This window comes from Ambystoma mexicanum, chromosome 7p, assembly GCF_040938575.1.
Source record: "Ambystoma mexicanum isolate Mex_15411 chromosome 7p, UKY_AmexF1_1, whole genome shotgun sequence".
In the NCBI taxonomy this organism is placed as follows: Eukaryota; Metazoa; Chordata; class Amphibia; order Caudata; family Ambystomatidae; genus Ambystoma; species Ambystoma mexicanum.
The window spans coordinates 52411777-52427341 of NC_090939.1; the positions used below are offsets into that span (position 1 = coordinate 52411777).

General features: G+C 45.1%; 1 protein-coding gene across 1 annotated transcript in view; it reads right to left on the minus strand.

Annotated features, from left to right (window-relative positions):
• WDR3 (WD repeat domain 3) overlaps positions 1-15565 on the minus strand; it is a 386077-nt gene that overhangs the window by 103833 nt on the left and 266679 nt on the right. The window contains exons 18-20 of the mRNA XM_069635757.1: positions 12657-12768; positions 1060-1194; positions 588-638 (exon numbers count right to left, since the gene is read on the minus strand). Coding sequence (XP_069491858.1) covers positions 588-638; positions 1060-1194; positions 12657-12768 — 298 coding nt within the window. The remainder of the gene's footprint in view (positions 1-587; positions 639-1059; positions 1195-12656; positions 12769-15565) is intronic.

The window sequence follows — 15565 nt, forward strand, 5'->3', positions numbered from 1 at the left end:
GTCACCGGAACCCATCGCATGTAGGAGAGGCAGGACATCCGGCCCCCATCCCCTGGAGGAGAGGCAAGTCACGGGAACCCATCCCCTGGAGGAGAGGCAGGTCACCAGAAGCCATCTCATGGAGGAGACGCAGGTTACGATTGTGACATAAAGAGGCGACCATGTGGAGAGACAGGACTGATCATGTGCAGGAAGCCCCTTTAACAAACCTGGGGCGACAGATTTAAAGATAATTGGGGAGCTGCAGCTCACAGCAGCTGTCAATGTAGAGACGATGTATGTTTTGTAACCGTATTGCATGGAGAAGTCACTCAATGACAATGGGAGCACAAAGGTCACAAACGCGCAGCCACAAGGACAGAGAAGGATTGGCCATGCCCATCACAAGGAAACAGAGGCCAAGTGCCACATCAGGAGTAGGGAGCGCCAATTATCAACTTGCATGGAGGTGGCCTGGTATCTTACCCCTTTCTTGCTAAAGTACGATGAGTGGAGAACCATACTTTCAGTGAGGCAAAACACTGAGCAATGACAGACAACTCACTGATGTGTAGTAGAGCCCACAGCATAAATGAACAGTCACTTACCACTGGTTCTCCGCCCTTGGACACGCTCTCTTCAAACTCTGCCTCCCGCTGCTGCAGACAGAACAGGGAAAAAAGGATTAAGCTGCTACATCTGTGATCTCATTGCACAGTACAGCAGGGACCTGGGGAAGCGGGAATACATGAAAATGGGTGGAGGCCAGTACTAGAAAGTAAAAGTGGATTGCAAATGAAGTCAAGGTAGCATTGTGAGGGAAACAAGTGTGACAATACAAAGGTGTGAGAAATACAGCGTTTGTAGATCTAGCAGGTGAGTAGTGGCATATGATGCAGTGCTGATTCAGTACTAAGAAAAGCAGCAATCTACGCACTGGCAGAGCTGCACACGCCAAGCACAAGCGCCAGACATGTTTTTATATGGAACTGAACAACTGTCAGCCCACATGTCTAGCTAGAAGTGTAACAGTGTGGCATTCCCACCCCCTGCATTTAGTTCACCTATTTCCCGACTTACCATCTCACGTTCCTCTTCCAGGATAAGCGGCTCCCTCGTCCGCTCCCAGAGACGCAGTGACTTGTCATGAGAGGCAGACACAATGTGGTCACCGCTCGGACTGATCGCCAGACACCAGACCTCAAGGTGATGTCCCTGCATAGTACAAATGAGGAGGGTATCAAATTGCACAGCAGTAATCACACTGTTGCAACACAAGCAGGAATAGCATCAGCCCCAAAAGACAAACCCATCAAGCATTGTAATATCATTCTTGTACCACTCAACACAAGAGGCAAAACACATTCTGCAATGCTGATCAAACAATTCTTAGCAAATGGTGAAACCCTGTTAGGACAGTTTTTCTGAAGTCCAATTAAGGACTTAGTAAAACCATTCAACTGAGACAGTACAAGACTCCACTCTTAGTGTAAGGCTGTACCACCCGAATATATGGTAGCGCAGACAGAGCAGCTTATCTTATCTTAGGAGGGAGAGAGGGCTGTAGGACAGTACATAGAACCTTTAGTATACCAAGGATTCAATAGAAACACTTACAACCAGATTATAAAAAATAACGGTTTGATATAAATACAAGTAGGTCAAGTTAAGTCTTGGGGTACCTACTGGTCATAGAGTCACACACATTTATACAAACACACCACTATGCTTAAAAGGTAAACAGATCAAAGCCCAAACCTTCTTCAGAACACCCAACAGTAATTCTATGGAAGTCAGACCTTGTTATAGACATTTAGTATAGGCCACACCTATTCATGGGGAGTAAAAACCATATGCTACTTTCGGATTACTTTCAGTAATACAAGGGTAGTCGACCCTAGCAGTTGTACCCAGACGCCCAGCAAGGAAATCACATAGTAAATCAACTAGACAGTATACTTTTCAGACTAGTGGGACACTTATTCCAGGAACAGTAAAAACCTATAACTTCATTTGTGATAACACAGTTAATACTAGGTGAGTAAAACCTAAGGGTGTAATAAACTATTACAGGTGCTTTTTGAGATCAGTGAAACACAGATTGAGATAAGCAATAACTCTTGTAACTTATTTTAGGATGGCACACAGCTAACTCAAGGTAAGTAAAACTAAACACTTGTTAAAGGAGCTATCAGCAACTACAAGGCAGGTGTAACCCTAAAACTCCTTTTCTGTCTGTCTAAAACAGACCAAAGAAAGCAAGACCCAATGTTACTCTTTATGAATGACTCCAGGTCATTCTAGGTAGGTAAAACCTAAAGCAGACTTATTCTGGAAAGGCTAAGAGCAGGTCAGGGGAAGCAAGACCCAGTTGGGGACACTCATACATTTATCCAAAAAGGATTAGTGAAGTGGAACCAGGGCATTACTTTTGGGAAGAGGCACAACCAAATCACAGGCGAGTAATATAACCTTACATCTACTTTCTGTTAGAATGGCAAAACAGTATCTAAGGAGAGAAAGAGGTTACATATAATTTTCAGAATTGCAGAACATTTCTAAGGTAAGTAGTAACTTTTGTAACTGTTCACTCTCAGAGTTACAGTTGCCAACCAACCAACCAACTTTTTTTTTTTTAAAAATAAGTAACTTTTGCACACTTGTTATTCTTTTCAAGGCAGAACCCTTTTCTTATCCAGCCCTTCCCTTATTCTATAGTATGAGTTAAATTAGAGGCAGGAGAAAGACCGCAGTCGTCGAGGTGCCAGCTGTAGGCAGGGTGCGATAGGGTTCAGTTGCAGGCAAAGTCAGATTCCTGAGGAAGAGTGTTCAAACAATTAAGTATTTTACTTTAAGGTTAGTGAGGGTCCAGGAGCTTCAGGGAAGACACCCTAGGATGATTCTGCAGTGGGCCTGGGTGAACTGGATGAGGGGCCTCCAAAGCGCAGAAAGCACCCTAAAGCTATACAGAAACAAAAGGCTTAAGGTATGTAAAATACCCCATCCAACACAGTGCCTCAGCACCTAAGAAGAGTTGCAGCAGGAAGACTTCAGGATATGCAGCCAAAAACCCAGTCGATGGATTCCTTTGTCAAGAAGATGGAAGAAAGGACTTTGGAATGACCTTTGCAGCAGGGATCACTGTAGAAGGCTCCAGGAAAGAGTTTCCTTGCGGCTGGATTCTGCTCTGTGGATTTGGTGCCTTTTCAGGAGAACAGAAGACAGAATATCACTGGTCGGATTCTTGTCATTTGCAAGGTCCAGCACTCTGGTAAGAGGACTTTTCGGACCTGAATCGCACCTCTGGAGATCCAGCAACATACCTACAAAGTTTGTCAGATTCAGAATTCGGAAGAACTCGCACTGTACAATATCTCGAGGTCCCAGGGTATTGCAGCGTCACAAGGTCGCAGCATGGCGTGGGATGGCTCAAACTGCAGGTCCTTTTGAGTCTAGTGGGTCTCACCAGGTTCTGGGTCAGGGTCCTTGTTTTCAGAGGCCCCAGGTCGATTGGAAGGAAGGGCTACAGCAGGCTCTGGATACACAGCAGGCTCTCCGGTCGCTGGAAATCATTTAAGCCGCAAATTCTTCATCTTCCTCTTCGGTTTTGGCTCCAGTCGTCGACTACCTCTTCAGCTTCCAGGTTCAGACTTTTATGCAGGAACCCAGCCAATCAAAAAGCCTTGCAACATTCAAACTTAGGGGGTTGGCAATCCTTTCAGGACAGCCAGCCTCCTAGTTTGAACTTGATTCTCACGCTTAGGTTGGAAGACAAAGCACTGGAGAGTTTTGGAATCCTACCTTGCTTCCTGCCGTCACAGACACTCCGGAGCCAGTGCGTGGAGCCACAGGACTCCCGCCGAAGATAAAAATCAAACAAAGGAATTTACCAGCTTGAATGTCAGGGAAAGGAACAAGAAAGGAAAAGAAGGATAGCTCAGGGGCAACGCACTCGTCTTAGAAGCAAGACGATGAAGAGCAACACAGGTTCAATCCTCGGGTCTGCGCTTAGAAACCTCTGGGTATTAAGCGCATTATAAATAACCCATTACAATAACAATTACTCTAAAATTGCCAAAAACCAGGACAGGGGACATTTTGGTAAAATGAGCACCCATGGGACCTGAATCGCGCCACTCACTGAATCGCAAACAGCCCACGGTAAAGGTGCACCGAATTAATAAAAAGGTTCACTGCCACCAGCCATTAAAAGGTAAGTTTGTCCTTGTAACATAAATATTACATTTAAAATGAGGAGGATAGTCAACATCTCCCCAGCACTCCACATAAGGTGGTGGTGGTGGTGTGGTTGTGGGGGGGACAGGGGAGGTACTGGTAACGCCTAATAAAATGTAAAAGTGATCCAAAGATCCTTTTTACCCATGGGAACTATAGTTCTCACAAGGTTAGCCAGAGAAAGTTAAAAGGGGAGCCCCTATGGCAATCCAGCAAAAATAGGCACTTCCTGCCAAAAAAAGAGGATAACCTTTAAAAGACACTATGGAGAGTCTTATAAATGACACCCATAAAAATAGTAAACGACCCTGCGTGTGGAAAAAGGGAAAATAATCTACCAGTCCAGCAAAATGTTCTGGGGTTTACACAGGGCAGAAAGATGCATCATTGAAATGAAAATCTTACTTAAACCCATTAAATAATCTTTTGTTATTCTCATGATGTTCCAGGAAAAGGCACACCCATCAGGCCACAGTCCCATCCCTCAAATAACAAAAAACTGAAGGAAATCCGATCAGACAAAACATTGTAATGACTTTGCGTTTGCTCTCTACGGTTCTTGATATTTAGTTTCTGTCTACGGTTTGTGGCATCACATTGCAATTGCCTGCATTCTTCACGTCTAGGTTCCCTGCTGACCTCTGTTTTGCTTCTGTTCCTGTATTGCATCTGCTTTCCTTACTTCCAGGTTTCCCTGTTGTGCTTTGCCTGGTTCTGTACTTCATTTGCATGCTCTACTTCGGGTTTCCTGTTGTGCTCTTTTCTTTCTGATGGTTCTGTACTGCATCTGATTTGTAAGTGTTAGGCAAAGTTTGTATGCAGTACCCTCTGGGAACACTACAAACAACTCTGACTACAGGTATAGGAAACCCAACCTTTGGTATGAGCTTGTACTACACAGTTTTGGTAGCATGTTGAGCAGCCAGGCTTATCTCAAGAGGGGAAATGTGAGCTGTAGTGGAATTACACAAAGATTCACAGTTACAGGTATTCAAATAAACTCTTCTACTCAAGGTTTCTTGCATAAACAATTATTAATCAGTCAGTTGTAAAGCCTTCTTCAGAAGGGAGCAATATAATAGTAGCACACAAATACACTTCAGTACTGTACACTCAGTTTCTGAATCAGTAAAGACCCTTTTGGGATGGCCCACAGACACAACCTACACCCACAGGTGACATTGATAACAAGGGTGCTGGGGACATTAATATCTTACTGTTGGCATTCAGAATACTCTTAAAATTTGGTAAAAGGCAAAGGTTATTAGAACACAAGAGATCACAAATATTCTTAAGCAGGGCAATTACTTTTAGATCCTCTTAGAAGAATCATACAATTCAATAGGCTAAGCCAAAGTCAACAGGCAAAAGTCTTGTACAGGATGAAGCACTTCTGGTAAGTAAATGGAAAAGTCTTTGCACAGGTTCTTAGGAGTCTTAGATGAAAAGAAGAATCAAATGTAGGGCCACAAGCTAATTAGTCTTGTGAGTTGTGGAAGTTACAAGCACTTCTACAGTAAGAGGTAAGTTCTCTTAGACTTGTTTTACAGTACCTTAGCAATGAAGAAAAGATGCAGCTGATGACTTCTGTTCCTGTGCAGCTCTGCAGATCTCACTGTTCCTGGGCCGCAGTCGTGGGGACAAGAGGGAGGACGTCGGGGGACTCCTGCTATGCACTGGGACTGTCAAAACTTGCAACCGGCAAACTTCACTTGCAGTGGTAGTTACGTGTTTCAGCTCCTCACGTCTACCGCAAATAGCAACACTGCGGTATTTGGCAGTTGAGATGGGCTTTCCTTGCTTCTGGGGTCCCACACTCTGTTGTGGGGGCTCAGGCTTGGTCAGTCCTGCTTCCTGGGAGTCCGGAGGATCTTCCAAAAGCTCTAGGCCAGCTTAAAAGCAACGCACACAATCTGGTGTTCCACTCCCTGGCTATACGATTTCCAGCAGCAATTCTGTGGAAATTCAACCAGCTCCGAGATGGATGTCCCGGTGGCTTACTTTGGAGTGGATTGGTCCCACCAACTCAAAGGGAGAAGTCGTCCTTGCAGGGTGCTTCTCAGTCAATGCAAACTTGGCGCTTCGGCACTGCAGTAGGGCTTCACTGGGCAAACCAATGGTCTAGGAGTTGCAGCAGGTGTCCTCTTCAGGCTCTTCTTCGGTTACTTCGTCCAGTGGTTGACTCTGCCTTCCAATCCTAAAAGCTTTGCCTTTTATGCAGGTTTCTCCCATTCATTCCAGTCTAGCTGTCAATCACACAGCAGGGTCGCTGTCCTTGCCGGACAGCCAGCTGGCCAATCACGTTTGGGTGCATTCCTGTAACCAAGGGGATTAAGCACAGGGAGTTTCGGGCACCTCTGTCATTTCCTGCCCCTGCTAGACATACTGGAGCCAGAGGCGGGCTTCACTCGTGAATCCCGCCAAAGGCAAAATGAACCAAGGGACCAAACCAGGTTTGGCACGCAGAGTAAATCTCAAGAAGGACCTTTCTGACAAGAAATTGCTAAAAAAAAGAAGACCGGGGCCATTTTGACAAAATGGGCCCCATGGGTGTCTTACTGCAGCTGAGAACGCAGCTCGCGGTAAAAACATACAATGGTAGTAAAAAGTAAACCACTGCCACCAGCCATTAACTGCAGAAAGGGTAACATAATGTTACATGAGAAACTAGACAAAGGGGATACTAAGAAACCCCTCCAGCACTCTATGTAAGATAGTGTGTGCTGGGTCTGTAAAGTTACACTATGTAAGTAAAGTCAATTTAATTTTACTGCTCTTGGAAACAGCAGTTTCCCAAAGAGAAGGTGTTAGGCAAAGTTTGAATGCAGTACCCTCTGGGAACACTAACAACTAGGACTACAGGGTTCATAGTCAAAGTTTCGACAGTCATAGTGTCGAAATACAACAGTTTCGACTCAAAAGCATCAGAATTTTTTTTCTTCGAATGCACGTTTTTTTGGGGGGGGTCCCCCTTTGGGGAAAAAAAACACTATATTTACTATATGAAACCCCCCAAAAAAATGACAAAAAAATGCATTCGAACATTTTTTTTCGATCCTTTTGTTTCAAAAGTATTGTATTTCGAAACTATGTATTTGAAACTTTGACCCGACACCGGACTACAGGTGTCGGGTCAACCTTTGGTGTAAGTCTGTACTGCACAGTTTTGGTAGCGTGTTGAGCCGCCAGGCTTATCTCAAGAGGGGAAATGTGAGCAGTAATGATGTTACACCGAGGTTTACATTCACAGATGTTCAAATAAACTCTTCCACTCAAGGTTTCTTGGATCAATACTTATTAATTTATTTACCAGTCAGTCATAAAACATTCATTAGAAGGAAGCAATCATAATAAACACACAAATATACTTCAATACTGTACACTCTAAGTTTCTGAATCAGACAAGGCCCTTTTGGGATGGCCCACAGACACAACCTACAGCCACAGGTAACTTTAGTAACAACAGTGCTGGGGACATTAATATCTTTCTGTTGGCATTCAGAATACTTTTCAAGAGGAGTAAAAGGCAAAGGTTATTAGAACATAAAAGGTTACAATTAATCTTCGACAGTGCAAATACTTTAGTTCACCAGAAGAGTCAATGCAAGTCAATATGCTAGGCCAAAGTCAATGGGCTAAAGTCTTGGATAGGATAAAGCAGTCCTGGTAAACGGAAAAGTCTCTGCACAAGTTCTTAGGAGTAGTTTGTAAAAAAGAAGAATCATATGCTGGGTCACAAGCTGCTTAGGCCTGCGAGTTGCAAAAGTTTCAAGAACTTTCACAGTGAGAGGTAAGTTCTCTCAGTCTTGTTTTACAGTACCTTACAATGAAGAAAAAGATGCAGCGGATGAATTTTGTTCCTGGCAGTTCCTGCAGATCTCGCTGTTCCTGGGCCTCAGTCGTGGGGACAAGAGGGAGGACATCGGGGGACTCCTGCCCTGCACTGGGACGGTCAAAAGCTTGCAACTGGCAAACTTCACTTTCAGTGGCTGTTTCGCGTTTCAGCTACCGAACTGGTAACAACGCTAGTCCTGGCTGTCAAGGTGGACTGTCCATGCTTCCAAGGTCCTGCACTCAGCTGAGGAGGATCAGACTCGGTCGGTCCGACGTCGCGGGAATCCAGAGGATCTTCCAAACGCTTCAGGCCAGCTTACAAGCAACGCACACAATCTGGTGTCCCTCTCCCTGGCTCTATGGTTTCCTGCAGCACTCTGAGGAAATGCAACCAGTTCCGAGAGAATGCCCATGTGGCTTACTTTGGAATTGATTGGTCCCACCAACTGAAGGGGAGAAGTCGTCCTTACAAAGGCTTCTCTGTCGATACGAATTTGGAGTTTCAGCACAGCAGCAGGGCTTCACCGGGCAAACCAACAGGAGTTGCAGCAGGCGTCCTCTTCAAGTTCTTCTTCAGTTCCTTCATCCAGTGGTCGACTCTGCCTTCCAAAACCGAAAGCCTTGCCTTTTATTCAGTTCTCTCCCATTCATTCCAGCCTAGCTGTCACTCACCCAGCAGGGTGGCTGTCACTACAGAGTGCATTTGGGTCTCCTAGGAGACTAAGCACAGGGAGTTTCGAGCGCCTCCCTTACTTCCGACCCACCCTGGAGCCAGAGGCAGGCTTCACTCGTGAATCCCGGTGTTCGGGAGAATTCTCATTTATGGCCAATTTCCCTCACCTAGTGAGTCCCCCAGCAGCTTTGCTGGACTTCTGGAGTTTATTTCTTTCCACTTGGTAAGACAGAGCTTTTCCCCCACTCTTACCTGTGTTTTGCTGTGTGTTTCTACCTGTTTTGGTGATTGTGGACTCTGGAGTGCACCACTTCAGTAGCCCCCTCCTTTTTGTCTGTCACACAGCACCTTCAGTGCCGTGGCACAGTGTTCTCTCTGAGACTACCCTCGACTCCATTTCTGAGGCGACTACCGTCCCCCAGAAAAGGGGTAAAGTTACCATTAACTTTACTTAGTCAATCCACCACAGATCCAGTACATCCCATCTTCCATGGAGTGCTGGAAAGGGTTAATTCATATCTGTACCTCCTAGAGCATTGTTTTGCCTCTTTTAACATTTAGACTTGGCTGGTGGCAGTGGTATCTACCCTAACTTTTCTACCGCGATTATATTAGATAAACATGGTACTGTTCTTGGCTATTATATTAGCCTCGAACATAAACCCGCTTCACCAAATCGTCTTTCTTTTGGCTCTGGTTGGGTTTATTCACCATTTCTTTTTGTTAAAGTCCTTTTTGTGTTTTACTTTGCGCGGCAAACTAGGTTCGCCTTCTTTGTTCACTGTCTTTTGGCGGGCTTCTGTTCAGAAGCCCTCCTAAAGGCGCCTGGGTGTTTAGGTGGGCTGAATGTGAGGGAGGGGAGTAGTCAACCCCTGCACAGGGTATCCTAGGAAACCCAAGTCGCACTTTGCCATGATTGGCCAGTGTAGTTGTCCGGGCTGGACAACCCCCCTGCTGGGTGATTGACAGCCAGGCTGTGTGAATGGTGGTTTTTCGCATAAAAGGCAGGTCTCTTGGGCTAGAAAGTCAGAGTCACCACTGGAACTACAAGGAAATGAAGAGAAGCAGAGAGAACGACGGCTGCTGCAACTACCCGTCCTGGTGAAGCCCTGCTGCAGTCCTGAGCTATCTTCCTTTCAACGACTCAGAGAAGATCAAGTCCGGAGTCTTCTTCCCTTGAGCTTGGTGGGGACAACCAGCTCATCTACAGCCAGAGGAACCTCTTCCTATGTCGAAATCGCTGCATGCTGCTGTAGTGGTCCGGATAGCCATCTGAAGAGCCTCTCCTGTTTTTAAGGAGCGCACCTTTTTTTCTTCGTCGCTGCTGCCGGCTTCATCCCTGTGTGGTGCAGACCCCCTTCAAATGTCCTCCTTCACAACGAAGCTCCAGGAATCGTGGGTCTGCGGGAAACCAACAGGAACAACTGCCAGGGCACCAGCTGCACCATTGGAACAAGGTACTGTGTTCTACTTGAGGAAACTGGGTGAACCCCTTTTCTTCATTTTCAAGGCTTGCCCTTGTCTTCTCTCCTTCTTATAACTTTTGCTTCCGAACATTGACAATATCGAAGTACTTTTTGGCTGCATTGAATCGTGAACTGTCTGTGTGATCTTCGGCAACAGGCCCCGGTTTCTTTCAACCCTGGCTCCGGCCCTTTGACTTTTGAACTCCTGTCTCTGAGTGTTTCTCGATTCTGCCTGCCCAACCGAAATATTGCCTGTGATTTTTGCCTCCAACTCCCTCTGGGTATCTGTAAGTGTGTTTTGCCCCGGTGGCATTTCATGTCACGGATACGCGTTTATTTAGTAGACCGAACTGTCAAAAAGTGATCGCAATCATATTCGTGGTGACGTTTTGTCCGTAACACCGGTTCATTCAAACACAGGGTACTTACCTTGAGACTTACTGTACAAAGTGAATTGGTTAGTTGTAGTGTATTTAACGTTTGTTTTTTATTTAAGTTTAATAGAAGTGTTGTGTTTATAACGAATGGTTTAAAAATAAATTTACTTATATTTTTCTACCTGAAACCTTGAGTCAGTGTTTGCTTGAGTCACAGTAATTGTGGTCCATTTGTGTAATCTTTGCTACTGCTCATATACTCTTGAGATAAGCCTGGCTGCTCCACCACTGCTACCACTCTGACATAGTGCCACCTATAGTCTTAATTGTGTGTAGTGGTCCCTAAGGGCACTGCACAGGATTCTGCCTAACACCCGGCAAAGGCAAAATCGAACAAAGGTACCAAACCTGGTTTGGCGTGCAGAGTAAATCTCAAGAAGGACCCTTCCACAAAAAAATGGCAAAAAATAAAAAATAAAAAAATAAAAAAAGACAGGCCATTTTGACAAAAATTGCACCCTTGGGTCCTTACTGCAGCTGCGAACGCAGCCCGCGGTAAATGCACACCACAGTAGTTAAAATTAAACCACTGCCACCAGCCATTCAGTGAGGAAAGGGTAACATAAAAATGTTACATGAGAAGCTAGACAAAGGGGATACTAGGTAACCCCTCCAGCACCCTATTGTAAGATAGTGTGTGCTTGGTCTAGAAAGTTAAAAATGCTAAGTAAAGTCAATTTCACTTTACTGTTCTGGAAAACAGTAGTTTATCCCAGAGAAGGTATTTAAACCTTTGGGAAATCTAAGAGACTTCCCTGTGTCACTGCACTAAAGGTGCTGTGTGACACAATGTAAAAGATGATGCCTATGGAGTTTGTCAGGCTCCTTAACCAAAAGAAACACGAAGCTCAGAAATCACAATTAGATACATGAGAGAGTGGGAAAAAAGGGTCTCACTCTCTCCAAGTTAAAAAATCAAGTCCTCAAAATCCAGCAAAGTTGCTGGGGGTCTCTAACGTGTAGGGAATGAGCACATTTCTGAGATTCTCCCTAACACTACTCTCTGCTAGTAAATACAGCTAGGTTACTGACAATCAAGGGGTATACACAGGACTACCCCCTGCTATTAAATACTGCTAGGTTATTAACATAGGACTAGCCCATGCTAGTAAATACAGCTAGGTTACTGACATTACTCACTGCCAGTAAATAGAGCTGGGTTACGGAGATAATCACCAGGGAATTCATAGGACTAACCCCTGCAAGCAAATACAGCTAGGTTACTGACATAATCACAGGGCTATACATAGGACTACCCCCTGCTAGTAAATACAGCTAGGCTACTGAAATAATCACAGGGCTATACATAGGACTACCCTCTGCTATGCAATAGCGATCAGTCCTGTGACTTAGCACCAAATTCAGAGGATACATCGAACCAGAAAACAGTTTTCATTTGGGGTTGCACAGAATAATTTCACCTAGACTTAATGGTAGAGAGACAAATAGTACAAAGGGGACTATTACTTTAAGAGTACCCCTTTTCTGTTTGATGGGTGAAGGGAGTGTGTCTATTGCTAGTGTTGCCAGTTCACCTGGCAAATCCACCGAATTCTGTTTGACAGGCAGCAGGACCCAGGATGAACAATGCAGTCCTGTGGATAGAGTGTTTCAAGCCGGCCACCTCTAGAACACGGCATAAGTGACACAGGAAGTAAAGTTACATTTTTTGTAATACTCCAATATTTCGGAGGAAAAAGAGCTTACGCTAGGGAAACAAATCATCATGCTCTCCTCTTGCACAATGCTTGCAGTAAACCAGAAAGTATAGAAAGCTCACCTAGTTTGTTTCCATCCAGTCATTCACATGGGGGAAACTGCCCCCAGCCTTAACAGAGTCAAATGAGCAAACAAATTCCAAAATGGCTGACAGGCCAGGTATGGACCTGGACCACCTCTCCTGAGCCCAAAGCAGCCACAGATGCATTCAAGGAAAACAGCCAATCCAAGTCCTCTCCCTACTGCCACTCACAGGTCTAAACCCTCAGTGAAAGAACCACAAGCATTGCCGCCTCCATCCACTGATCGTACCTCGAGAGTCTGGATGTGTTCAAACTTGTCTGCGTCCCACTGCTTAATTTTACGGTCCTTTCCGGCAGTAAAGAAGAGATGAGACTTTGGGGAGAACTGCAGGAACATCACACTAAGCGAGGGCAGGAGAGAGAGGGAGGTTATATTTTAGACAGTTAATCAATAATTGGCAATCAAGCTTCCCATCACAGCTTCCATGATTTTCAAAGCATTTTAAGTTAGGTCCAAAACTATGTTTCTGGAGAGAGACTCCTATATGCTTTGATCAGCACCCTCCAGCCCCTCCCTCCATTTCAGACAACTACTTTAACAACCTTTTCCCTTACGAGTCGCTCTGATGTGTCCCTGAGAGACCTTAAGCGTCTGACAGTCAGGGTGCCCAAAAGGCACATTGGTCCATGTGCAAGTTACCTTGTGTAATCTTCCTGACCTGTGTCAACCTCGGAAAGTTTTGATTTTTCTGGTGGATTATTTTTCCTTATACCTCAGCGATTGGGAACCTTTTTCCACACTCACTGAATCTTTCAGTCTTTATTAAGTGTGTCATTTATAAGACTATCCATACAGTCTTTTTAAGTCTATCCTCTCTGACAACGTTTGGCACATACTGCCTATTCTTGCTGGGTTGCCCTTCAGGCTCCCCTTTTAACTTTCTCTGGCTTACCTTGTGAGAACTACAGTTCCCAAGGACAGAAACAATCTTTGGATACTTTTTACATTTTATTAGGTGAGACCACCGAAAGTGGAGTGCTGGGGAGATAATGAGTATACTCTTTCTCATTTTAACTAACATTTATGCTACAAGGACAAACTTACCTTTAATGGCTGTTGGTAGTGAACCTTATTAATTCGGTGCACCTTTACCGCAGGCTATTTGCACAGCCCCGGTAAAGGCACCCGTTAGGCAAGATTGTATGTAGTAACCCAGTGGGAGACTACACCAGGCTTATCCTATTGGCAATAGGCAACCCAACCTTTGGCATAGGTCTGTACTACACAAGTTGGTAGATTGACTGAGCAGCCAGACTTATCTTAAGAGGGGTCGATGTGAGCTGTAGAGGTTTAACATAGAGATGAACAATGACAGGTATTCACATAACACTTTTATTCAAGGTGTCTTATTAAAATAATTATTTATTAATTTAACAGTCAGTTTTAAAATAAGCCTTCTTTAGAAAGGGCAATTGGCAACAATTAAATACACTTCAAAAATACACTCCTTCAGTTTGTTAAGTAAGTAGATACCCTTTTGGGATGTCACCCACTCACTTCCTACACCCTCAGGTGACTTCAATTACTACAACACTGGACACTGATATAACTTTTACACTTAAATGCAATACTGAGGTTGGGGAAAAAAGAATCTTAGAGAAGGAAACAGAGGTTAACAAGTTTTTCCAAACAGGTAAGTTCTTTACAATCCCCCAATGAAATATAGGTTAACCCTTTCCCAACTATAAAAGTAACCTATGCATGACTTTTTGAGGGAAAGAAAAACAAAGTCAGAGGTAAGAAGAGTCTGCAGGGAACCAGAACAGCCAATGTCAATTGAGCAAAGTCTAGGGGAGCTGCGGAACTTCTTGAAGATAGCACAGAAGTCTTGCACAATGTTAGAGAGAGTTTGTGGAGAAGAATCACTGTTGGGCCACAAACCGGGAGGCTTCTGAAAAGCAAAGATGCAAGCAACTCTGCAAAGGGCAGCCAATGCAAGTCTCTAGTGAGAGCAAACAAGCTACATACAACCAGAGGCAAGTACCCCAAGTTACACAGTACCTTGAGTCTGAAGAAAGGGATCCAGCTGGCTTCTGTTCCTGTTGTAGTCCTGCAGATCCTGTTGTTCCTGGGCCTCAGTCGTGGGGATAAGAGAGAGGACATCTGGGGACTCCAGCACTGCGGTTTGAAGGTCGGGAGCAGCAATGTACTTACTCCAGATCAGCAGCACTTTGCGGTTTCAACTACCGGCAAATAGCACCACTGCGGTTCTTAGACACCTTGTGGGTTCCCCTTGCTTCTGGGGTCCAACATTCTGGTGAGGTGGCTCAGGCTTGGATCGTCCTGCTTCGAGGGAGTCCTTAGGATCTTCCTGGAGCTCGGGTTCGGCTTAAAGGCGATTCACTCGTTCCTAGTGTTTCTGTCCCCTAGCACTCAGGTCTAGCCGCAGCAAAGAAGTACAGCCAGCAGGAAGGGGTATTCCAGTAGAGTTGGTCTTGGGGTCAGTTGGTCCCACCAACCGAAGGGAAGAAGTCGTCTGTTCCGGGCTTCTCTAGTCGATATGAAAATTGGAGCTTCAACACTGCAGCAGGGCTTCACCAGTCAAACCAATGGTCCAGGAGGGTGCAGCAAGCTTCTCTTCCATCGTCTTCTTCGGTTCCTTCGTCCAGGGGTCGACTCGGCCTTCCTTGCAAAAGACCTCGCCTTTTATGCAAGTTTCTCCCATTCATTTGCAGCCTAGCTGTCACTCACAGCACGGTGGCTGTCCTCCAAGGACAGCCAGCCATCCAATAACCTTTGGGTGCATTCCTGTAACCAATGAGACTAAGCACAGGGAGTTCCGGGACCCTCCCTCACTTCCTGTCCTGCCAGACACGCTGGTGCCAGAGGCAGGCTTCACCCGTGAATCCTGCCAAAGACAAAACGAACAAAGGGACCAAACCTGGTTTGGCACGCACAGTAAATCTCAAGAAGGACCTTACAAACAAATGACGAAAAAAGAAGACTGGGGCCATTTTGACAAAAAGGGCACCCATCGGTGCAATACTGCAGCTGAGGATTCAGCCTGTAGTAAAAACGCACAATGGTAGGAAAATTAAACCACTGCCCCCAGCCATTAATTGTAGTGAGAGTAACATAAAAAAGTTACATGAGAAGGTAGACAAAGGTAGACAAAGGGGATTCTAAGTAACCCTCCA